Source organism: Myotis nattereri (genome assembly GCF_964212035.1).
Source record: "Myotis nattereri genome assembly, chromosome: X".
Taxonomy (NCBI): Eukaryota; Metazoa; Chordata; class Mammalia; order Chiroptera; family Vespertilionidae; genus Myotis; species Myotis nattereri.
In genome coordinates this window covers 40,538,928-40,564,982 of record NC_138078.1, presented here as the reverse complement: position 1 = coordinate 40,564,982, position 26,055 = coordinate 40,538,928, and the positions used below count along the sequence as shown (strand labels likewise).

At 41.8% G+C, this 26,055-nt stretch overlaps 1 protein-coding gene across 1 annotated transcript in view; it reads left to right on the top strand.

Annotated features, from left to right (window-relative positions):
* The window catches only part of LOC308510763 (vascular endothelial growth factor receptor kdr-like), a 435,828-nt gene that overhangs the window by 361,889 nt on the left and 47,884 nt on the right, over nucleotides 1–26,055 (top strand). The window contains exon 27 of the mRNA XM_081080791.1: nucleotides 6,623–6,729. Coding sequence (XP_080936917.1) covers nucleotides 6,623–6,729 — 107 coding nt within the window. The remainder of the gene's footprint in view (nucleotides 1–6,622; nucleotides 6,730–26,055) is intronic.

Below are 26,055 nucleotides of genomic sequence, written 5' to 3'. Positions count from 1 at the left end.
TCTAGCTCCCAGACCCATTTATTTATTTATTTATTTATTTATTTATTTATTTATTTATTATTGTCTAAAGTTTTACATGTCTCCTTTTTCCCCAATTGACCCCCTCCCCCATCCCTTCCCAGCCCAGGCAAGCCCCCATAGCCCCAGTGTCTGTGTCCATTGGTTATGCTAATATGCATGCTTACAAGTCCTTTGGTTGCTCTCTAAACCCCTCTCCCCTATCATTTGTCTCTAGATCGATCTATTCTTGTTCATCAATTATGTTGATCATTATATCCCACAAATGAGTGCAATCATGTGATATTTATCTTTCTTTGACTGGCTTATTTAACTTAGCATAATGTTCTCCAGTAATAATCTCAACAATAAAGATTTTTTTAAAGAAACAAAAATTTTAAAAAAATTAAGGTGAATAAAAGAAAATCACAAAAGCCATATATTGTATGAATTCATTTATATAAATTGTCCAGAATAGGCAAATCTATAGAGGTATAAAGTAGATTGGTGTTTGTCTAGGGCAGTGGTTCTCAACCTGTGGGTCGCGACCCCTTTGGGGGTCGAACGACCCTTTCACAGGGGTCGCCTAAGGCCATCGGAAAACACATATAAATTACGTATTGTTTTTGATTAATTAATCACTATGCTTTAATTATGTTCAATTTGTAACAATGAAAATACATCCTGCATATCAGATATTTACATTGTGATTCATAACTAGCAAAATTACAGTTATGAAGTAGCAACGAAAATAATTTTATGGTTGGGGGTCACCACAACATGAGGAACTGTATTAAAGGGTCACAGCATTAGGAAGGTTGAGAACCACTGGTCTAGGGCATAGAGGATTCCCAGGAATGGATGGGGCAGCTAATGTGTATGGGCTTCCCTTTAGGGTGATGGAAGTATTCTAAAATTTATTGTGGTGAATGTTTGCATGAAACTCAGTATGGTATAAATTTGTGACTTTTACACATTTTCCAGTTTTATTGAGATATAATTGACATACAACACTGTATAAGTTTAAACTTTACAGAATAATGACTTGACCTTCATAAATAGCTGAATGATTACACAATAAAAATGTCATGGGATGTTAGATGTTTTAATAACATCTAATATCTCATATAGATACAAAAATGGTTATTAGTTTACTGTGATGAGAACTCTTAGGGTTTACTTTTTAAACAACTTTTATATATACCAGTGTTAAATATGATCATCATGTTATATAATTTATATCATTTTTACAATCTTTAAATATATATATTTTAATTGATTTTAGACAGAAAGGGAGAGGGAGAGAGAGAGAGAGAGAGAGAGAGAGAGAGAGAGAGAGAGAGAGAGAGAGAAACATCAAAATGAGTGAGAATCTTCAATCGGCAGTCTCCTCCTGCATGTCCCCCACTGGGAATGGAGCCCACAACCTGAGCACATGCCCCTACTAGGAATCAATTCATGACCCCCTGGTTCATAAGTTGATGCTCAACCACTGAGCAACCCTGGCTGAGTTTATGACCCTTTTTAGATTCCACATATAATAAGAACATAAAGTATTTGTATTACTCCGTCTGATGTATTTTACTTAGCATAATGCCCTTCAAGGTGTATCCAAGTTGTTGCAAATGGCAGCATTTCCTTCTATTTTATGGCTGAATAATAAAAATATTATAAATAATATAAATTACATTTAAAAATATATATGTTCATCTGAAAACAGACACAGATTGTTTCCATGTCTTGGCTCCTATAGATATTACAGCAATTAACATGGGTGTGCAGATGTATCTTTAACATAGTGCTTTCATTTTCTTTATATATTCTCAGAAATGAAATTCCTACATCATATCATAGTTCTATTTTGAATTTTTTGAAAAACTTTATACTGTTTTCCATGTTAATTGTACCAATTTACAATCCCAACAACGGAGCAGCAGTGTTCCCATTTGTACACATCTTCATCAGCATTTCTTATATCTTGTCTTTTTTATGATAACCATTCTAACAGGCATAGAGTGATATCTCATTATGGCTTTGATCTGCATTTCCCTAATGTATAGTGTTGAGAAGTTTTTCATGTGTGTATCTGTTGGCTATTCATATATCATCTTTAGGGAAATGTCTATTCAGGTCCTTTCACCATTTTTTATTTGATTTATTTTGATATTGATTTGCGTGGGTTCTTCATATATTTTAGATATTAACTCCTTATCAGATATTTGGTTTAAAAATATTTGTTTCCCATTCTGTAGGTTGACTTTTCATTGTGTTGATTGTTCCTTTTATTGTGCAGAACTTTTTTAGTTTAGTGTAGTCTTACTTGTTTATTTTTTATTTTCTTGTTTATGCTTTAGGTGTCATATGCAAAGAATCATTGTGAATAACCATGTGAAACATTTTTTTCTTCTAGGAGTTGTATGGTTTCATGTCTTAAATTAAGTCTTTAATACATTTTGACTTAACTTTTGTGAGTGGTGTCATATAGTGGTCAAGTTTCATTATGTTAATTAGCTTGGTTTTGGTAATTATTTCATCATATACACATATATTAAACTAGTGGCCCAATGCACAAAATTTATGCAGGGAAGGGGGGTTTCCCTTCAGCCTAGCCTGCACCCTCTCCAATCGGTCCTAAACCAGCAGTTGGGCATCCCTCTCACAATCTGGGACCGCTAGCTTTTAACTATTCACCTGCCTGCCTGCCTGATTGCCCCTAACCCCTCTGCTTGCCTGCCTGATTGCCCCTAACTGCCTCTGCTTGCCTGCCTGATTGCCCTTAACCCCTCTGCCTGCCTGCCTGATTGCCCCTAATTGCCTTTGCCTGCCTGTCTGATGACCCCTAACTGCCCTCCCCTGCCGGCCTGATCTCGCCCCTAACTGCCCTCCCCTGCCAGTCTGATCTCGCCCCTAACTGCCTATGCTTGCCTGATCGCCGGGGTCTGGGGTGCAGGTGAATGGGATTCCTGTCTGGCAAGCTGCTGACAGCAAGCTATCCAACAGCCAATTCTGCAAGGAATGGGGCTCTCTCCTCCCTCCTGTCAGGGTCTGGTTTGAAGGCCAGCCACGTCTCAAACCACATGAGACCCAGAGTTCTACGGTGGCCTGGCTGGATGAGGCCCACAGCCCCCTCCTGCCGCAGCACCATAGCATCCCAGGGCCCACAGTCCCCTCCTGCCATGGTGCCATGGTGTCCTGAGGCCCACAGCCCCCTTGGTAGTCAGTGCTGGGTCGCTGTGGTGCCCATGTCAGCGGCAGTCAGTGCTGGGTTGCTGCGCCACCATGGTTGGCCGGGACCCATGACTGACTTCCGTGGCACCCACAGTGGCAGCAATCAGTGCTGGGTCACTGCAGTGCCCGTGGGAGCCAGGGGGGAGGGACTGGAGGTCAGCAGTTCAGCCCATTTGCCAGTCCTCGCCCACCCAAGCCTGCTGCGTGCACAGCCTGGCGTTCAGTCATCCGTTCAGTAGTTTTGGATGTTACAGACCCTGGCTCTTTATAGATATAGATAGATATAGATTCGATATATATAGATATAGATATAGATATAGATATAGATATAGATATAGATATAGATATAGATACAGATAGATCATTAAGTTGTATATTTTAAGTATATACCATTTGCATTTATCAATTACACCTCAACAAAGTTGGAGGGGAAAAGGGACCAATAAAGGGTTCTTTTTTATTGTAACCATGGATACCTACAACAGCAAACAATCCATCGCTAAGATTAAAATTAACTTATTAATTCAGGTATTGATAATTCTTTCATCACTGATGATTTTTTTTTTCTCTCCCTCTCTCTTCCTCTATGAAATCAATAAAAAATAAACAACAACAATAAAAATAGAGACACTTATGGAAAAGCCTATCACCTCCCCTTGTGACCATGATAATATAGAGTGATTAAGAAAATGTATCTGAGAAGGAAAGTAGGGGAGGGCGGGGGTAAGGGGAAGAGATAAACCGAAGGACTTGTATGCATGTATATAAGCCAAACCAATGGACATGGACAACAGGGGGATGGGAGCATGAGTGTGCGGGGCCAGGGGGGGAGGTTGGGGGTTAATGGGGGGGATGAGGACACATTTGTAATACCTTAACTAATAAAAAAAATGCAAAAAAAAAGAAAATGTATCTGGAACAGAATCCTAGCCTTACTAACTTTGTAACCTTGGGCATATTACTTAACCTCTCCATTCCTCAGTTTATGCATTTGTAAAATCAGGTACTAATAGTATCTTTCTTCATAAGATGTGGTGAGTAAATAAGAAAATAGATGCAAAGCACTTATTATAGTGCCTGCCACATAATAAGCAGTGCTTCTTATTATTTTATCACATTTTAGATTTGATTCTTGATAATGGATTATCTGTAGAGGGCTAAGGGGCAGATGATGTCATCAGATGACTCGGCAATGGGTAACAGGAAAACCAGTGTTTTAATTGGGAACCTGTTCCCCAACATTGACAGAGTTATGAAGCTCTAATGTTTGTCCTCCCTTCCTCTCTTGTAGGATTGTTTATTTAAGAAGAGAGAGGATAGGGGAAATTAAGAGGGAAGAAGGGAATCCTATATAATAAAAGAGAAACATGGTAACTAGCCGTACGTCCGCTACCCTTCCCATTGGCTAATCAGAGTGATATGCAAATTAACTGCCAGCCAAGATGGTGGCCGGCAGCCAGGCAGCTTGAGGCTAACATGAGGCTTGCTTGCTTCAGTGACGGAGGACTCCAACGTTCCCTGCCTGCCACTGCCAGCCTTTGAGCTTGCTGTTTGAAACACTGTTACAAATATAGAAGCTAAACAAAACCCCAGAAACCTGCTTTCAGCCAGCAGGGATCTCAGAGCTGGAGTTGATACAGTGTTTCGATTATAGAACCCAAACAAACCAGATACCTCCTTTCAGCAGCAGAGGCCTCAGAGCTGGAGCCAGAGCTAAAGCTGGCCCAGAATTAAAAAAAAAAGAAAAAAAGGAGCGGTTGGGAGCTTCAGTCACCCGCCAGCCTGAAAACAGCCCTTAGCCCCTCACCCAGACTGGCCAGGCACCCCAGTGGGGAACCCCACCCTGAAGGTTGTGTGACCAGCTGCAAACAGCCATCATCCCCTCACCCAGGCTGACCAGGCACCCCAGTGGGGATCCAGGACACCCTTCAGGGCAAACCAGCTGGCCCCCACCCATGCACCAGGCCTCTATCCTATATAGGAAAAGGGTAATATGCCTCCCGGCACCGGGATCAGCGTGACAGGGGGCAGCGCCCAAACCCCCTGATCACCCTGAGGCTCTGTGTGTGACAGGGGGTGGGGCCACAACCTCCCTATCCGCCCTGCTGTGGTCGTGACAGGGGAAGGCACCCCAAACCCTGATCAGCCCTGCTCTGTGCCTGGTAGGGGGGAGCTCCCCAGCCCCCTGATCACCCTGCGGCTCTGTGTGTGACAGGGTGCGGCGCCCCAACCCCCTGATCGGCCCTGCTCTGTCTGTGACAGGGTGTGGTGCCCCAAACCCCTGACCGCCCTGATCTGTGTGTGACAGGGTGCAGCGCCCCAACCCCCCCCCCCCACGGGCCCTGCTCTGTGTGTGACGGGGTAGAGCCATAACCTCTCCATCGGCCCTGCCCTGAGTGTGGTAGTGACGATGCCCCAACCCCCTGATCGGCCCTGCTCTGTGGGTGATAGCAGGCTGTGCCCCAACTCCCCTATCGGCCCTACTCTGTGAGTGACAGGGGGGAGCTCCTCAACCCCCTGATCGGCCCTGCTCTGTGCATGACAGAGGGGAGCTCCCCAACCCCCTGATGGGCCCTGCTCTGTGTGTGACAGGGTACGGAGCCCCAACCCCCCTGATGGGCCCTGCTCTGTGGGTGACAGGGGGTGGCGCCACAACCTCCCCATCGACCCTGCCTTGAGTGTGACAGGGGGCGGTGCCCCAACCCCCTGATTGGCCCTGCTCTGTGCGTGACAGGGTATGGAGCCCTAACCCCCCTGATGGGCCCTGCTCTGTGGGTGACAGGGGGTGGTGCCACAACCTCCCCATCGACCCTGCCTTGAGTGTGACAGGGGGCGGTGCCCCAACCCCCCAATCGGCCCTACCCTGAGCATGACTGAGGGTGGCATCGCAACCTCCTGATCCGCCCTGCTCTGTGCATGACGGGGGGCGGCACCCCAACTCCCGAATCGGCCCTGCTCTGAGCCTGACCAGGGGCTCCACCTAGGGATTGGGCCTGCCCGGGAGCAGGCCTAAGCCAGCAGGTCATTATCTCCCGAGGGGTCCCAGACTGTGAGAGGGCACAGGCCGGGCTGAGGGACCCCCCTTCCCCCCGAGTGCACAAATTTTTGTGCACCAGGCCTCTAGTATTCTGTATAAAACATGTTTTAATAAAAAACACTGAATCCACAAGTTTGTAAATACATCCTTATTAATCAGCTTCTATAGCACAAAAGATGTTGCTCTAAGTTGTTAAGAAAATATTTTGAGGTAAATAGAAAAGTAGAGCAAATTTCTCAACTGTCCAACGAAGGCCAGCAGTTCTTCTTATAGCCAGATGTAGGCAGGAAAGGATATTACAAATACAAATTAGTATATTTGTCCCTTGGAAATGATGGATACATATGTTTTCACATGCAGGATGGCAAAGACTACATACCCCTCAATGGCACTGGTGGAACACCCACATTCATGGCCCTGGATCCTGTACAAGAGACCATAAGTAATAATATCATAATGGAAGCCAGGTAAGATCCAATAGCTTCTTTTTCTTTGAGATAATGGTTTGGAAAATTGTTAACAAGGTTAATTGTCTAAAATTAGTAACTTTTTTAAAGGGGGAGCAGTAAATTATATTCCTCTTTTCTCAGAGTTCTGAACCAATTGAAACAAATGACAGTGCCAATTTAAGGTTTTCATTCCAGCTTTATTGTTGACATAAGCTAGATCAGAGAATTGGTTTATAGATGCAACCAGATGGATTTTTAACACTCTCCTGGATTAGATTTACCCTAAAATTTCAGAGTTCCCCCTCAAGGAGAATACATTCTTTGCAAGAAAGAAAGTCCTTGAAAAAAGCATGGCAATTAATTCTCTTTACCAGTCTGATAACTAACTTCCCCTTTTGCAATGAGGGGTGGGGTAAGAGATTCAGGTGGAGTGTGCCTTTTACAGAGTGTCCTCCACATGGAAATGAGAGGAGTTAAAAAAAAGTGTCCCTGCCAACAAGGTATATTGAATGATAAGTGGAGAGGGCCCAAGGGCAATTGAGGATAAGACTAAGCACAATTTAATTCACCTCAAGTGAACAATGAATATATTAAATACTTTTGTGTTCAACATTAGTGTTAGCCACTGAGAGGGTCTAAAATAAGACCACTCAAAAAACTGACAATCTATTATTGAGATAAAACATACATAATTATGAGTAAGTCTAGGGAGTTTTGTCAAGAGGGCATAAATAAGTGGTGTGGATTAACTCATAAGAGTTCAGAGAACAAAGAAATCAACATAAGGTTAAGGCATAAAGTAAGGTCTCCATTTATAGTTGTGCAGTTTGTGTAAAACACAACTCAGGGAGAAAGTGGGGACTGAATCCAGCTCATGTTCTGCTTGATAATCCCTATGCCCAACACATCTTTGTATGCCTAGAGAAAGGGACATCTTTCATAGTTACTTTATCATTCATTGAGGGTCTAGGGGAGGATTCTGCCAAAAGGTGGTACCTTTTACTAATCTATACAATATATAGGGTGGTCATGACCTTAGTAGAAGATTCCTAGAGGAGCTGAGGCTAACAGGAAGCCCACCAAGGGTGGAGCAGCATTTACTCAGCAGTTCCCAAATCCCATTATATAGTCATTAGCTGAAAAATTAGTATGATTCCAATGATATTATGCTGGAACTAGGTGCACTACATCTCTATTACTCATCACATAGATTTTATTTTTCAACATAAATCTTTTTTTTTAAAAGCTTCAGCTATCAAAGTTTTCCATATTTTACACATCACATGGTTCATACAAGCCTAATCTATTTTGCACTTGATTGGTTGACATTTCCTTCATAACACTATACACATTTAATGACAGCTATAAGTCACAGTGTTTTTCAGAAGGAAGACAATCATGGAGTCATCCTAGCTGGAGTGTTAGGAAATATACCATACATAGTCCTTTAAATTTTACCTTTTTTTAAAGAATGAAGAAACCAAAGCTATGAGGTGTGGAATGTTCTGGGTTTATCCAGAGAAGCACTGAGAATTGAGCTCTGATCCATGAGGCCTTGTCTGGTTGTTTATTCACACTCTTGTTGTTCAACCATTGGCTGGACATATTATTTCCAATCATATCTATATATACAAGTATAAAAGCCTAAGCAACCAGCCGATCGGCCGACTGTTTGACTGTCCGACCAGTAGCTGTGACTTTCACTGACTACCAGGGGCAGACACTCAACGCAGGAGCGGAAACCACAGGCATGGAAACATGGAACAGACTGATGAATCTCAGAGGAAAGGGGGGAGGGGGAGGGTGGCAAGAGATTAACCAAAGATTTTATATGCATACTGGAGGCCCGATACAGGTCCCTTGGCCTGGCCTGCACCCTCTGGCAATCCGAGACCCATCAGGGAATGTCAGAGAGCTGGTTTTGGCTCAATCTCCACAGGCCAGGCCGAGGGACCCCACTGGTGCACAAATTTAATAATGAGGAGGAAGGAATGCCTTCTCCACTTGGAGATTTTTCTTCAGGAGGGCTGCATGAAGTAAGTCTTGGAGAGGATCAAATTTCATTTTATTAATTTCATTTTATGATGGCCATCAATCTATAGTGACATGTGCCTTGGGGAAACCATGCAGTGAAAGGAAGGAATGTGCACAGTCAGGGACTCTATAATTATTTGAGGGCTTTGATCCATTCCTGTCTCATGTTACTGGCTGGCACCAAGTGGTTCACCTATAGCTAACTTCTCCATCTATGCACCTGTATGCCCAGACCTGACTCTCAACACTTACCTTTATTTCTGTGCATTCATGGTGAGACCCAGCAGCCATGGTAGAGCATGCCAACAGCCAGGCCCCATTCGGTTACTATCACACCTGTAGTTGACCTTGGTCCTATTTCCTTGCTCTGACCCATACCACTATGTTTGCATATGCAACTGGTCCTTTACACTACACAATATCTACAGTTGGCACCTTCAACTGACTGTATGCATACCACTAGCTATGGAAACCACTGCTGTTGTACTGGTTCCTAGCTGCTGTTTGACCTGAAGGACCCTCAGATGACCCTAATAACATCTTCAGCCACTGAAGAAGCCCCAAAGTATTTGCAAAAGGCCACACAGTTGTCAATGCTGCTGACTCCAGTGGCCTAAATTAAAGAGACAGTAAGACCTCTGGACCCAGTGCCACCACATATTCCCACACTTGGCATCCTTCACCACTAATCCAGAGTATCATAGCATACTCCAGTGTAAACCTACCCACAGGTGAATGGCTAATTTTTTTTAATGAAGTTAGTTCACACATTCTGAAAAACGTGATAGCTTCTTCAAATGTACAGACACACATGCAAGGCTACAAGAATCACTATAATTCAGGGAAACATGAAAATACCAAATCCATAAAGAAAACTTACTTATAATAAATATGTTTCTAAGGAAAAATAAGAAAACGTCTAGAAAATCAATCCAAAGAAATGGGTATCCATGAATGGCTCAAAAAGAATTTGTAATAATAATTCTAAAGATACCCAGAGAGCTACAACAGAGCATAGATTAACAATTGAGCAACCAAGGGGAAAAAAAGAAAAAAAAGATAAGTTCAAGAGTGAGATAGAAAACATTAAAAAAAAAACACAGAAATTTTGGAACTGAAGAATAAAATGATTGAATTGAAGAATTCAGTAGATAGCCTCAATAACAGAATTGCTCAAACAAAAGAAATAACTACTGATATAGAAGACAGATCAATTGAAATTAACCAATCATAACAGGAAAAAACGAATGAAAAGTAATGAGGAAAGCATTCAGTACTTTGGAATCTCAGAAAGAGAAAGGAGGAAGAAAGGGGTAGAAAGCTTATTTAAATAAATAATGATGGAGAATGTCACAACTGTGGAAAAAGAAGAGATATGGATATCCACATTTATGAAGCTAAAAAGTCACCTCAACATTTCAATCCAAAATTATCCCCTCCAAGAGACATTATCCTATGGCTGTCTAAAATCAAACACTAAGTAGTCATGTCACCAAGATGATGACATAGGTCATTCCTGAATTTTCTTGTCCTTAAAGAACAACAACTACTTATAAAAATTTACCAGTTCAGTGTGGCTGAAGTATCACTCTGCCCCACAGAAATCAAGACAAACTGCATTAGAAGGGTAAGAAGAATGGCTATATGCTGATTGCATTGCCCTTCCCCAGGCCACAGCATCACAAAGTGGCAAGGTATTTCCTGAACCTACTATTCCTCCACTGGGGGAAAAAAGCCTGGGAGGACATCCAGCTCCCTCCAGCATTATGGATCACTTTGTGGGAGCCCCTACTCTGGTCTGGCTAAATGGGAATTGTAGAAGAATCAGTGGGGCTAAAGCACTGGAAATCTGATTATGATGGAGAAGGGAAGAGAGTCTTGCCACAAGAAGCACTTGGGTCTTGAAACACTAAGTTTCTACATGCAGAACCCAAGTAGTCCCATCAGATTTTCTCATCTTCAGAGCCAAGATAGTGGTAGTCTGACCCAGGAACACTGCTGGGTGCATGATTTGGAACCTCAAATGGGTTTTATTGGATCTGGAGCCTGGTCTGCTTATGCCCAGCCAAGGTACACATGCTATGGAGAGTAGCTTCCAGTCCCATATGAGCAGAAGGGCTGGCCAGAACATCTGAAAGCTATATAAACCAGCAATGTTCAAGCCAAGAGGCAAGCAGGCAGAGCTGATTGCCCCCACAGCAAAGCAAGTACTGGGCAAGGAAGATTTACCTGCTATACCCAGGCAGAGGATTTAATTCATGTCCTTACCCACTGATTAGTGTAGCTCCCAGCCCCTCCCAACCAGAAATCCTGTTTAAGAAACTTTGGAAGTTGACTGCAGTGAGCCCTCCCCATTCTGCTTATTCAAGAAGGCTTATCATGGCCCTATTTGCTATGAGTGTAGCTCTCAGTGTGTCTGGCAAGTTGGAGGCTGTATACCCCAGAAAGCTCAAGCGGAGAAGTAGAATGTTGGAGCTAATACTCTGCAGAGCAAAGCTAGTGGCTACTATTTAGCCAGAGATCTTGGAGCAAGGGTCAACTTGAGTCAAAACGATAAACAGACAGCCTTACCTACCTTTGATCTGCTTCTCCTGCTATACTCATGTTGGGAAACTACTCATACCCCACTAATTACTTTATATACCCTTCAGCTTGCCTGAATGGAGAACATAACCAGAGCACGCATGAACCTATAGAGCTAATCCAATAGCTCTTATTACAGTTGCACTTAAAAAATTAGAATATAGCCCATGGCTTTCCCCATATACAAAGAAAACATTGTCACCTTACTTAACAAGAAAATTCAGTGTACACTCTTGCCTAATTCAGGTGCCCAAACAATGAGCCATGCAGATCCTGGATCCCATCTGCTACCCTTCCAGACCAGAGAAACTAATTCATGCCTTCACCTAATGGTTTGTGTAGTAACCAGTCCTGACCATACAGTAAACATGAACAGAGAATCCAGGCAATAGTATAAAGTTCATCCAGAGTTCGAACAGTTTCTTCAAACCAAATATTCCCTAATAGTAGACCCTACCTTCCAAAGGATATTTCCAGTACCCTAAACTGAGCTGATTTGTGAAGAATTATCTCTGTCAAAACAAACTTGTAAACTCTTACAGAGGAGTGTCTGCTTACACAAGAATTCAAAGATCAAAGAACAAAACAAGTACTTTATCAAAGAGAATGAAACAATAAAATAGAACCAAACAGAAATTCTGGAGATGAAGAAGTCAATTAAAATAATCAAGAATGAACTAGAGGAAAAAGATGGCCACGGGCAAGAAGGTAGGGAGGGAGAGTGTGTGAGAGAGAGGGAGCGATAGAGGACTGTGTGGACGTGTGTGGTGTGTGCGAGCAAGAGCTAGGGACAGCTAGATCCTACAGATCTTCCAAGGGGCTGCTGAACCAGGCAGTTTAGACAGCGAAACCCCACTGCCACAGCAAACACTCCAGGGAGGACACCGCCCAGAGACCGCACCATCTTGAAGAACAAAACTGCTTGAGATTAAGATGCTAGCCTCGCCACTACACAATCTGGTCTCAGTCGCAAACCGGGAGCCTACAACCACTTGGGTAAAAGACCTGCGACCACAGCTGTAAATCCACCAACACCAAGACACCAGGCACCCCAGCTGCAGATTTCTGTGAGTCACAGAGCCAGTCCCCCTCCCTGCTGGCCCCACAGCAGTGGCATAGGACTGTCAGATCCTCTCCGCACAAACACACAACAGCAGCAGCTCTACCTGAATTTGAGCCTGGTTGTGCGGACACGGGAAGTTTGTTTCCAGTGACCAGAATCCACACCCAGACAGGGAGGCTTCGCTGAATTTGAGCCTCCATGTAGATCTGGGCGACTTTGCTTTCTGGGACCAGATCTCACGCCCAGGAAGGGAGACAGAACTGAATTTGAGCCTAGGTGTGCAATTTGGGGGAGTTTGTTTTCCGAGACCAGACCCCGTGCCCACATAGGGGAGCAGCACTGAATTTCAGCCTGGTGCTCAAACTCGGAGAGTTTGTTTCCCAGGACCAGACACACACCCAAGCAGGGAGGCTGCGCTGAATTTGAACCTGGACCTGGGAACTCTGGGAGTTTTTTGCCCACAGTCAGACCCCGCCCCCAAGCAAGGAGGCTGTGCTGAATTTGAGCCTAGGTGCATGATCTGAGGGAGTTTGTTTTCCACGACCAGACCCCACACCCATGCAGGGAGGCAGAGCTGAATTTGAGCCTGGGGTCGCGAACTCAGGGAGTTTGTTTCCTGCCACCAGACACTATGACCAAGCAGGGATGCTGTGCTGAATTTGAGCCTAGGTGCGCGATCTGGGGGAGTTTGTTTCCCGTGACCAGACACAGTGTCCACACTGGGAGGCAGTGCTGAATTTGAGCCTGGGTGCACCGACAGGGGGAGTTTATTTCCCAAAGTGCACACCTGTGTGACCAGACCCCACGCCCACACTGGGCGGCAGTGCCACCTGACTTTGATTCAGGGCAATCACACTCAGAAGGCTGTTTTCCGCAGGGCAGGAGTGGACCTCCTGCCGACACAGTGCAACTGTGCAACCCGGTCTCCCAAGCAGACCAGGGACCCTGATTCTCCATGCAAGAGACAGCACTGAGCATCAATGACTTGACTCTGTTTCTCATCGTGCATGCCTGGGATCCCTGATTTCCAGTGCATTCACACTAAGAGCCAGTGACTCTAATTCTTGGTGCATGCACACACAGGGATACTGATTCTTGGCGTGAGACTGCACCAAGCAACAGAGACTCTGATACTCGATTCTCGGCACAGACACAGGGCGTCTCTGACTCCTGACATGTGCTAGAGGACTCTGATTTTTGGCACATGCCAGCGGGGTCTCTGTTTCAGCATGGAGCATGCAGGGTCCCTGATTCTAGTTGCATACATGAGGCCTCACAAAGCCCCTGCGACTCTGATCCTGGGCGAGCATGGCTCCCACCAACCCACAGCAGCCGCACGTCTTGGTGTCAGAGCTCTTCATTGACACTCAGGGGGTGCAAAGCTCCCACTGCACATGGCCCAGGCCCCTGCAACTCGACATTTGAATCTTCTGGTGATTCAGAATGGGGAGACAACGAAACAATCCCCAGAGAAAAGAAAAAGAGAAATTGCCAAGAAAGAATATTAGAGAAACGGAAGCATGCAACATGACAGAAGAATTCAGAGTAATGGTCATACACTTCATACACCACATGGATGAGAAAATCAACAACCTGTGCAAAAATCAGGAAGAAATTAAAAGTGATATAGCTACAATCAAAAACACCATGGAAGGTTTCAACAGTAGACTAGAAGAAGCAACGGACCGAATTAGTGAGTTAGAAGATAAAGTACAGAAACAAGCCCAATCTGAACAGCAACTGGAGAAAAAAATTAAAAAGCAGGAGGAGAGCCTAAGGGAGCTTTGGGACAATGCAAAATGAAGTAACATACACATAATAGGGCTGCCAGAAGGACAAGAAGAGCAGCAAGGATTAGAAAATCTATTTGAAGAAATAATGACAGAAAACTTCCCTGATATGGGGAAGAAAAAAGATACACAAGTACAGAGAGTCCCAAGCAAGATGAATCCCAAAAGACCCACACCAAAACACATCATAATTACAATGGGAAATGTTAACTACAAAGATAGAATCTTATAGGCTGCAAGAGAGTTACCTATAAAGGAACCCCCATCAGATTATCAAATTATTTCTCAACAGAAACACATCAAGCTAGAAGGGAATGGAAGGAGGTATACAAAGTGATGCAAAGTAAAGGACTAAATCCAAGAATACTCTATCCAGCAAGACTATCAATCAGAATTGAAGGGGAAATCAGGAGTTTTGCAGACAAAAAAAAAAAAGGCTAAAGGAGTTTATCACTACCAAGCCAGCAATGCAAGAAATGCTAAAGGGAATGCTGTAAGAAGAAGAAATAAAAAGGTAAGCAGGAACACAGGCACAAAAATTAGAAATGGCTACAAACAAGTACCTTTCAATAATAACTTTAAATGTAAACAGAATAAATGCTCCAATCAATAGACATTGAGTGACTGAATGATAAAAAACATGACCCACATATATGCTGTCTATAAGAGACCCACCTCAGAACAAGTGACTCACACAAACTAAAAGTGAAGGGATGGAAAGATATATTTCAGGCAAATGGAAATGAAAAAAAAAAAAGCTGGGGTAGCAATACTTATATCTGATAAAATAGACCTCAAAGTGAAGGCCATGATAAGAGATAAGGAAGGCCACTTCATAATACTAAAGGGATTGATAAAACAAGAATATATAACCCTGATAAACATATATACAACCAATGCAGGAACACCTAAATACATAAAAAAAAAACCCACTCCTGGAAGATATCAAGGGAAAGATGGACAACAATACTATCATAGTAGGGGGCTTTAAGACACCACTGACATCACTGGATAAATCCTCTAGACCAGTAGTTCTCAACCTTCCTAATGCTGCGACCCTTTAATACAGTTCCTCATGTTGTGGTGACCCCAATTTCATTGTTACAAATTGAACATAATTAAAACATATTGATTAATCACAAAAAATATGTATTTATATATGTGTTTTCTGATGGTCTTAGGCGACCACTGTGAAAGGGTCGTTCGACCCCCCAAAGGGGTTGTGACCCACAGGTTGAGGACCACTGCTCTAGACAAAAAATAAGCAAAGAAACAGCAATCCTAAATGACTCACTAGATCAGATGGACTTAATTGACATCTTCAGAACATTTCACCCCAAAGCTACAGAATATACATTCTTATCAAGTGCACGTGGGACATTTTCAAAAATAGACCACATATTGGGTCACAAGCAAAGTCTCTCCAAATTCAAGAAAACTGAAATCATATCAAGTATTTTCTCAGACCACAATGGCATAATATTAGAAATAAACTACAATAAAAACAATCCAAAAAATTTGAACACTTGGAAGCTGAAAAGCATGCTATTAAACAGTGACTGGGTTACCAAAGAGATCAAAGAAGAAATTAAAAACATCCTGGAAACTAATGACAGTAAAAACACAACAATCCAAAATCTATGGGACACAATGAAAGCAGTCCTGCGAGGGAAGTTTATAGCTCTACAGGCCTACCTCAAAAAATTAAGAAAAAGTGGTAGTAAATCACCTAACTCTACAACTCAAAGAATTAGAAAGAGAGCAACAAGAAAATCCCAGAGTGAGTAGAAGGAAGGAGATAATAAAGATCAGAGCAGAAATAAATGACATAGAGACCAAAAAAAGAAAAAAGAAAAACAATACAAAAGATCAATGAAACCAAGAGATGGTTCTTTGAAAGGATAAAAAAGATTGATGAACATCTAGCCAGGCTCACCAAAAAGCAAAGAGAGAGGACCCAAATAAACAAAATCAGAAATGAAAGAGGCAAAATCACAACAAACCCCACAGAAATGAAAAGGATTGTTTAAAAAATACTATGAACAACTCTATTCCAACAAATTAGACAACATGGAGGAAATGGGCATATTCCTAGTAAAATACAACCTTCCAAAACTCAATCAAGAAGATTCTAAAAATCTCTATAGGCTGATAACTATGGAAGAAATTGAAACAGTCATCCAAAAGCTTCCAGCAAACAAAAGCCCGGGGCCAGATGGCTTCACAGGGAAGTTATACCAAACATTCAAGGAAGAACTAAAACCTATCATCCCCAGTCTATTCCAAAAAATTCAAGAGGAAGGAACACTTCCTAGCTCATTCTATGAAGCCAGCATCACGCTAATACCAAAACCAGATAAAGACAACACAATGAAAGAGAATTACAGGCCAATATCCCTCATGAACATAGATGCTAAAATCCTCAACAAAATTGTAGCAAATGGGATCCAGTATTACATCAGAAAGATCATATACCATGACCAAGTAGGATTTATCCAGTGGATGCAAGGATTGTACAATATGTGCAAATCAATAAAAAAAATTGAGAGATAAAAATCATATAGTCATATCAATTGATGCAGAAAAAGCATTTGACAAAATCCAACACCCTTTGTTGATAAAAATTCTCAGCAAGGTGGGAATAGAAGGATCATAACTCAACATAATAAAAGCCATATATGATGAACCCACAGCCAACATTATACTCAATGGACAAAAACTAAAATCATTTCCCCTAATAAAAGGAACAAAACAGGGATGCCCACTCTCACCACTGCTGTTTGACATAGTACTGGAAGTGCTAGCCATTGTGATCAGACAAGAAGAAGAAATAAAAGGTATCCAAATTGGAAAAGAAGAAGTAAAACTGTCCTTATTTGCAAATGACATGATACTTTACATAGAAAACCCTAAGGACTCCATCAAAAAATTATTAGACTTAATAAATGAATTTGGCAATGTAGCATTATACAAAATTAACGCCAAGAAATCTATGGCATTTCTATACACCAATAGTGAACTTACAGAAAGAGAGACTAAAAAAGCAATCTCATTTACCATCACACCAAAAAAATTAATATACCTAGGAATAAACTTAACTGAGGGGGTAAAAGGCCTATACGCGGAAAACTACAGGACACTGAAAAAAGGGATCGAGGAAGACATAAACAGATGGAAGACCACACTGTGTTCATGGATTGGTAGAATCAACATCATCAAAATGTCCATACTACCCAAAGCAATCTATAGATTCAATGCAATCCCCATTAAAATGCCAGTGGCATATTTCACAGACCTAGAACGAACTTTCCAAAAATACATCAGGAATAAAAAAGACCCTGAATAGCTACAGCAATCCTGAGAAAGAAGAACAAAGTAGGTGGGATTTCAATATCAGATATCAAGCAGTATTACAAAGCCACTGTTGTCAAAACATCCTGATACTGGCACAAGAACAGACAGATAGATCAATGGAATAGAATAGAGAAGCCAGAAATTGACCCAAGCCAATATACCCAATTAATATTTGACAAAGGAGAATTAACATAGAATGGAGTCAAGACAGTATATTCAGTAAATGGTTTTGGGAAAACTGGACAGATACATGCAGGAAAAAAATGAAACTAAACCACCAATTTACACCATACACAAAAATAATCTCAAAATGGATAAAGGACTTAAACATAAGAAGGGAAACCATAAAAATACTAGAGGAATCCACAGGCAGCAAAATCTCAGACACATGCCGAAGCAATTTCTTCACTGATACTGCTCCTAGGGCAATGGAAACTAAAGAGAAAATAAACAAATGGGACTACATCAAAATAAAAAGCTTTTGCACAGCAAAGGAAACCATCAACCAAACAACAAGAAAGCCCACTGCATGGGAGAACATATTTGCCAATGTTACCACCGATAAGGGATTATTCCCCAACATTTACAGGGAACTCATACAACCTAACAAGAGGAAGATAAATAACCCAATCAAAAAATGGGCAATGGACCTAAATAGATACTTTTCAAAAGACAGAAGGAAGGCCAAGAGACATATGAAAACATGCTTACAGTCACTAATTATCCGAGAGATGCAAATCAAAACGACAATGAGGTTCCATCTCACACCTGTCAGAATGGCTATCATCAACAAATCAACAAATGACAAGTGTTGGTGAGGATGCAGAGAAAAAGGAACCCTTGTGCACTTTTGGTGGGAATGCAGACTGGTGCAGCTACTGTGGAGAACAGTATGGAGTTTCTTCAAAAACTAAAAATAGAACTCCCATTTGACCCAGTGATCCCACTTCTAGGAATATATCCCAAGAAGCTAGCAACACCAATCAGAAAGGATACATGCACCCCTATGTTCATAGCAGCACAATTCATCATTGCTAAGATTTGGAAACAGCCTAAGTGCCAATCAGCACATGAGTGGATTGAAAAACTGTGGTACATCTACACAATGAAATACTATGCAGTGGTAAAAAAAAGGAATTCTTACCATTTGCAACAGAATGAATGGAACTGGAGAGCATTATGCTAAGGGAAGTAAGCCAGTCAGAGAAAGATAAATATCACATGATCTCACTCATTTATGGAATATAATGAACAACATAAACTAATGAACAAAATCAGATGCAGAGACAGAGAAGCCTTGATCAGACCGTCAAACCTCAGTGGGAAGGTAGGGGAGGGTGGGGGTAAGGGGGAGAGATCAACCAAAGGACTTGTATGCATGCATATAAGCCTAACCAATGGACACAGACAACAGGGGGTGAGGGCATGAGTGAGGGGAGTTAGGGGAATAATGGGGGATGAGGACAGATATGTAATACTTTAATCAATAAAGAAATTTTAAAAATACTGAACAAGCAAGCATAGGAGATAGAGCAGATCAGATGGAGGAAAGGATTAGTGATATCAAAGATAAAAATCTAGAAATGATACAGATAGAAAAAAAGACTTGGAAATAAAGAAGAAAGAACTGTATGAGAACTATCTGACTTCATCAGAAATAGCAATATAAGAATAATAGGCATACCAAATAAGAAGACAGAGAGAAAGGAACGGAGCTTATTCAAGCAAATAGTGGATGAGAACTTCTCAAACCTATGGACAAAGCTAGATCCTAGAATCCAAGAAACAATCAGAACATATAATTACTTTAATCTAAAAAGGCCTTTTACCAAGGCACATTTTGTTAAAACTGTAAAAATATTAATGATGAAGAAATCCTTATCAAGGCAGCCAGGGAAAAGAAGAAAGTAATCTATAAAGGAAAACCTATTAGTTATTATCAGACTTTTCAGCAGAATCTCTACAAGCCAGAAGAGAGTGGAACACAATATTCAAACTACTGAAAGAGAGAAATTAACAGCCAAGGATAATATACCAGCAAAGCTGTCCTTTAGACATGAAGGGGAAATAAAGACTTGTCCAGATACAGAAGCTGAGGAATTGATCACCAGAAAACATCCATGAGAGGAAATACTCAAGATAGTTACTCTACCTGAAACAAAGAACAAAAGTCACAAAACTATGAATATGATCACCAACAAAGTTACAGCATAAACTGGGATAATTTATAACAACAAAAAACATAAAAGACATGGGAGTAAAGGTCTGAATTTGCAAAGGAGGATGGATATTAGATGCATTCAAAAGAAAAAGAACTACTGAATATATGAAACGTTCCTTTTCATAAACCTAATGGTAACCACACACACACACACACACACACACCCTGCTGAAACATATAGTTTTTAAAAAAATATATTTTATTGAATTTTTACAGAGAGGAAGGGAGAGGGATAGAGAGTTAGAAACATCGATCAGCTGCCTCCTGCACACCCCCTACTGGGGATGTGCCCACAACCAAGGTATACACCCTTAACCAGAGTCAAACCTGGGACCTTTCAGTCCGCAGGCTGATGCTCTATCCACTGAGCCAAACTGGTTAGGGCAAGACATATAGTTTTAAAAAACAGGAAACAGAGGGGAAATTATGAAATACCACTAAACTAAAACAAAAGACAGAAACACAGAGATAAAGAACCAATGGAGGCACAGAGCCACCAGAAAACAGAAGATAAAATGGCTACAGGAAATTATCATACAGTAATAATTGTCCTAAATGCAAATGGACTGAATTCCCCAATAAAGAATCAGAGTAGCAGTTTGGATCGAAATATAAATCCCAACAATATGCTGCCTTCAGGAGACATATCTAAGCTGAAGAAACAAAATTAGACACAAAGCAAGAGTGGAAAATGATTCTACAAGCAAATAACATGCACAGAAAAACAGGTGTACCCATACTTATTTGTGTCAAAATAGAATTAAAGATAACAAAGGTGGAGGAAGAACCAAGATGGCAGCATAGGTAAATGCTGGTACTGGCGGCCTCCCACAACCACATCAGAATTACAACTAAAATACAGAAAAACCATCATTCAGAACCACCTGAAGTATGTCTGAATAGAAGTCCTACAACTAGAGAAGTAAAGAAGAAAGTACATTGAGACAGGTAGGAGGGGCGGAGGGGTGAAACAAGATGGTTTGAGACCTATGTGTAGTGTTTTGTTTTTGTTTTTTTTATCAAGAGGGATATCTCCACTGCAGATGTTTCCCATGAGAAGCAAGAGGTCCCAGCCCCACACGAGACCACTCATCCCAGGGTCACAGAGCTGAGAAGAGAAGTCCCCATAACTTCAGGTTGTAAAAACTATCAGGGATTGTGGCTGAGTGACACAGAAGTTGCTGGAGACCCAGGAAATTCCTCTTAAAGGGCTAGCACATGAACTTATATGGTCTCACTTTCTCTGAGCAACAGTGCCAGGAAGCACAGCCTTGGGGCATCCAGGGACATACAAGGAGGAACTGGATTGTGTGGTATCAGGACAGGAACTCGGGGGCAGCTTTCTCCTAGAACAGGGTGCTCACAGGGGTCATTGTTTCTATGCTGGAATATCCCCCATCTCAGAGCTGACTGGCAGCCATATCTGAGTTTCCATCAGCATGGCCCATACTCTCAGCTCTGCCCTGGTGATTCTTTGAGACTGTGCTCCATCCAATTTTCAGCCCCACCCAACCAGTTTTCAGCAGCTTTTCTATATGAATGGCCAGTTCTGGCTCAGGCTTCAGACTTTGCTAAAATCTCTCAAACAAGCAGCAGCTGACATCAGCATGCCCCAAGACTATCAATAAGAGGCGCAAGACTTGGCACTATCACCAGCCTTCCTTGCTTCACAGCTAGGCCTCACCTGGGCACTTCCAAGCCCAATGCAAGTAGCAGCTATCTGCAGATCACTCCATAGCTCCTGCCAGGTGGCCACAGGCATTGGCTCACTTTGCACCTCCCAGGAAGCCCCAGAGCCAATGCACCCATTTGACAGCTTCAGACCATAGCAGATTACAACTCTACACATCCACTAGCAATACACTCAAGGGGGCAGACTCAGTGAGCAACAAAGCCCCACTGAAGCAAGTTATGCTCCATAGGGTTATCTTCTGCACAGCAGCTCTTTCACTATAGTCACAGCTGGTCCCCACAGCCAATTGGCCTGGAGGTCAATTCCTCCCAGTGACACCAACATCAATCAAGCCTCAACTACAACAAGACTGTGCATACATCCCACACAGAGGTGCACATAAAGTGCCCAGCTCATGTGACTGGGGAGGCTGAGCCACTGGGTCCTATAGGACACCTACTACAAAGCCATTCTACCAATTCCAGGAGACATAGAAACTCTTTCTAATACATAGAAACAAACACAGGGAAGAAGCAAAAACGTGGAAACAAATAAATATGTCACAAATGAAAGAAATGGAGCAAGCAAACTACTGGATACAAAGTTCAAAATAATGTTTATAAGATTGCTCAAAGATTTTAATGAGAGCTTCAAGGGACTTAGTGAGACTTTCAGGGGTCATAATGAGAATTTCAAAGACATGAAAAAGGACCAGTCAGATATTAAGCATACACTAACTGAAATAAAGTATTATCTATAGAGATTCAAGGGTAGATTAGAGTATGCTGAGAATCAAATCAATGATTTGGAATATAAGGAAGGAAAAAACATGCATTCAGAAGAGCAAAAAGAAAAAGGAATATAAGAATTTGAAGATAGTGTAAGGAGCCTTTGGGACAACTTCAAGCATACCAATACTTGCATTATGGGGGTGCCAGAAGGAAAAGAGAGAGAGCAAGATCTTGAAAACTTATTTGAAGGAGTAAAGACAGAAAACTTCCCCTACCTAGTGAAAGAAATAGACTTACAAGTCCTGGAAGTGCAGAGAGTCCCAAACAAGAGAATTCCAAAGCAAAGAGGCCCACACCAAGACACATCATAATTAAAATGCCAAAGGTTAAAGACAAATAGAGAAACTTAAGAGCCACAAGAGAAAAGCAGATAGTTACCTACAAGGGAGCATCCATAGGACTCATCAGCTGATTTCTCAACAGAAATTTTGCAGACCAGAAGGTAATGGTAAGAAATATTCAAAGTGATGAATAGCAAGGATCTACAACCAAGATTACTATACCCAGCAAAGCTATCATTTAGAATTGAAGGTCAGGTAAAGAGCTTCACAAACAAGAAAAAGCTAAAGGAGTTCATTACCACCAAACCAGTATTACATGAAATGCAAAAGGACATTCTTTAAGAAGAAAATGAAAACAAGAAGGAGAAGGAGAAGAAGCAGAAGAAAAAGAAGGAGAATATGAACAATAAAATGGCAGTAAAATGGCAATGCATACATAGCTATCACCAATTGAATCTAAAAATAATGAAGACGAATGAGAAATCTAATGAACAAAATAACTGATGAATAAAATAGAACCAGAGGCATGGAAACATGGAACAGACTGATGAATCTCAGAGGGAAGGTGGAGTGGGAAGAGATTAACCAAAAATCTTATATGCATACTAGAAGCCCGGTGCATGGATTCATACATCGGTGGGGTCCCTCAGCCTGGCCTGCACCCTCTCGCAATCCAGGATCCCTTGGGGGGGGGGGGGTGCCGGACTGCCAGTTTTGCCCCGATCCCCACAGGGATGTAGCAGTGCCAAAGTGGTAGGCGACCGGGAAGGAGCCTCAGCTGGGGCCAGGCACAGCTTCGCTGCTGCTCATCCTGGCCCTGTTGCACCTGCCACTGCTGCCACTGCTTGGTAGCACTGCTACAGAGGCAAGAGAGGCTCCTGCCACTGCAGCTGTGCTCACTAGCTGTGAGCCTGGCTCAGGGCTTCTGGCTGAGTGGCACCCCCGCTGTGGGAGCGCATTGACCACCAGGGGGCAGCTTCTGCGTTGAGCATCTGCCCTCTGGTGGTCAGTGCACGTCATAGCGACTGGTCGACTGGTCGTTCCAGTCATTCTGGTCATTCCTGTCTTAACAGTCTCTTAGGCTATATATATATATATATATATATATATATATATATATATATATATTCTCCATCTCCATTACTTATCCACACAGACAATAGTATGGTGAAGGGTTAAGGTAGCATGGGAACTGGGTGGAGGGGAGTAACTGCTGGAGGGAAAATAGGGACATTTGTAATACTCTCAACAATAAATTTTTAAAAATAATAGAATAAAAATGAAAAAAGATAACAAAGGTAACAAGCAATGAAGATGAACATTGCATAATGATAAAGAGGACACTACATCAAAAAGACATAACACTACTTAATATATATGCACCCAATCAGGGAGCACTGGAATATATAAAGCTACTACTAACAGAACTAAAGGAACAGACAAAAACAATCATAGTTGGGAACATTAGTTCTCCATTGACAGCTTTCCATAGAATATCCAAATGGAAAATCAATAAAGAAATATTGGCTTTACATGATATATTAGAGCAAATGGACATAATTGAAATTTATCCCAGAACCTTTCATCCCAGAACATCAGAATATACATTCTTCTCCAGTGCATATGGAACACTCTCAAGGATAGACCACACGTTTGACCATAAAGCCAGAGTCAACAAATCCAAGAAGATTGAAATCACACCAAGCATATCCTCTGACAAGGCTTTGATATTAAAAAAAGAAAATAAATAAACCCACAAATATATTGAGAATAAGAAACATACTACTACAAAACTGAATCAAAGAAATAAAAGATGATATCAAAAGATAAGACAAATAAAAATGATAATACAACATATTAAAACTCTGAGATGCAGCAAAAGCAGTAATAAGAGGGAAGTTTATATTATTACAGGGTTATCTCAAGATACAAAAGAAATCCCACATAAATATCCTAACATTACATCTTAAAGAACTAGAAAAAGAAGAACAAAAGAAACCAAAATCAGCAGAAGAAAGGAAATAATAAATATTAGAGCAGAATTGAATGAAATAGAGAACAAAAATACTATACAAAAAATGAATACCACAAAGAGCTCATTCTTTGAAAAGATTAGTGAAATAGACAAACCCCTTGCGAGACTCACTAAGGAAAAAGGAGAAAAAACTCATGTAAACAAAATCAGAAATGAAAAAAATTTATCATTTATCACACACATCACAGATATACAAAGGATCATACTAGAATATTATGAAAGACTATATTCACCAAACTCAATAATATAGAAGAAATGGAAAAGTTCCTAGAAACATACAACCTTCCAAGAAAGAATCATGAAGAACTGGAAAATCTAAATAGACAAACAACACCGAGGAAACTGGAACACCCATCAAAACCTCTCAAAATATAAAGTCCAAGACCAGATGGCTTCACCAGTGAATTCTACCCAATATTCAAAGGAAATTTTATACCAATGCTTCTTGAAGTTTTCAAAAAGAAGAAGAAGAAGAAGAAGAAGAAGAAGAAGAAGAAGAAGAAGAGGAGGAGGAGGAGGAGGAGGAGGAGGAGGAGGAGGAGGAGGAGGAGGAGGAGGAGGAGGAGGAGGAGGAGGAGGAGGAGTCCTGGCTAGTTTGGCTCAGTGGTAGAAGGTCTGCCCATGGACTAAAGAGTTGTGGGTTCAATTCCTGGTCAAGGGCACATACCTGGGTTGTTGGTTCTATCACTCCCTGGCCTCAGTTGTGGTACATACAGGAGGCAAGCAATTGATGTGTCTCTATCATATCCATGTCTTTTCTATCTATCTATCATCTATCTATCTTATCTATATATCATCATCATCTATCTACCTCCCTCCTTCCTCCCTTCCATTCTCTCTGATAAAACAGTGGAAAAATATATCCTCAGTTGAGCATTAACAAAAATATAAATAGAAGAAGAGGCAATACTTTCTGATACATCCTATGAGGGCAGCACAACCTTGCTATCAAAACCTGATAGCATAACACATTAAAAGAAAACTGCAGGCTAATATTTGTTAGGAATACAGATGCAAAAATCCTAAACAACATACTAGCAAATCAAATATAATGATACATTAAAAATAAAAATATAAATGAGAAAACTTCATTAAATATCATGTAATCTAATAAAAGAGAAACATGCAAATTGACCACACCTCCACTACACCCCAAGCCACACCCACCAGCCAATCAGAGTGATTATATGCAAATTAACCCAACCAAGATGGCGGCTGGCAGCCACGGAGCTGGAGCAAGCAGGAGGCTTGGTTGCCCCAGAGATGGAGGAAGCCAAGCATCCTGCCTGCCCTGGCTGGCTGTGGCCTCCACTAAAGGCAACAAAGTTGCAATTATAGAAAATAAATAAATCCCAGATACCTGCTTCCAGCCAGCCTCCACTGGGAGCTTGGGTGGCTGGGGGCCATGGCCAGCCTGCAAACAGCCATCAGCCCCTCACCCAGGCTGGCCAGGCACCCCAGTAAGGACCCCCACCCTGAAGGGGCTGTGGCCAGCCTCCAAACATCCATCAGCCCCTCAC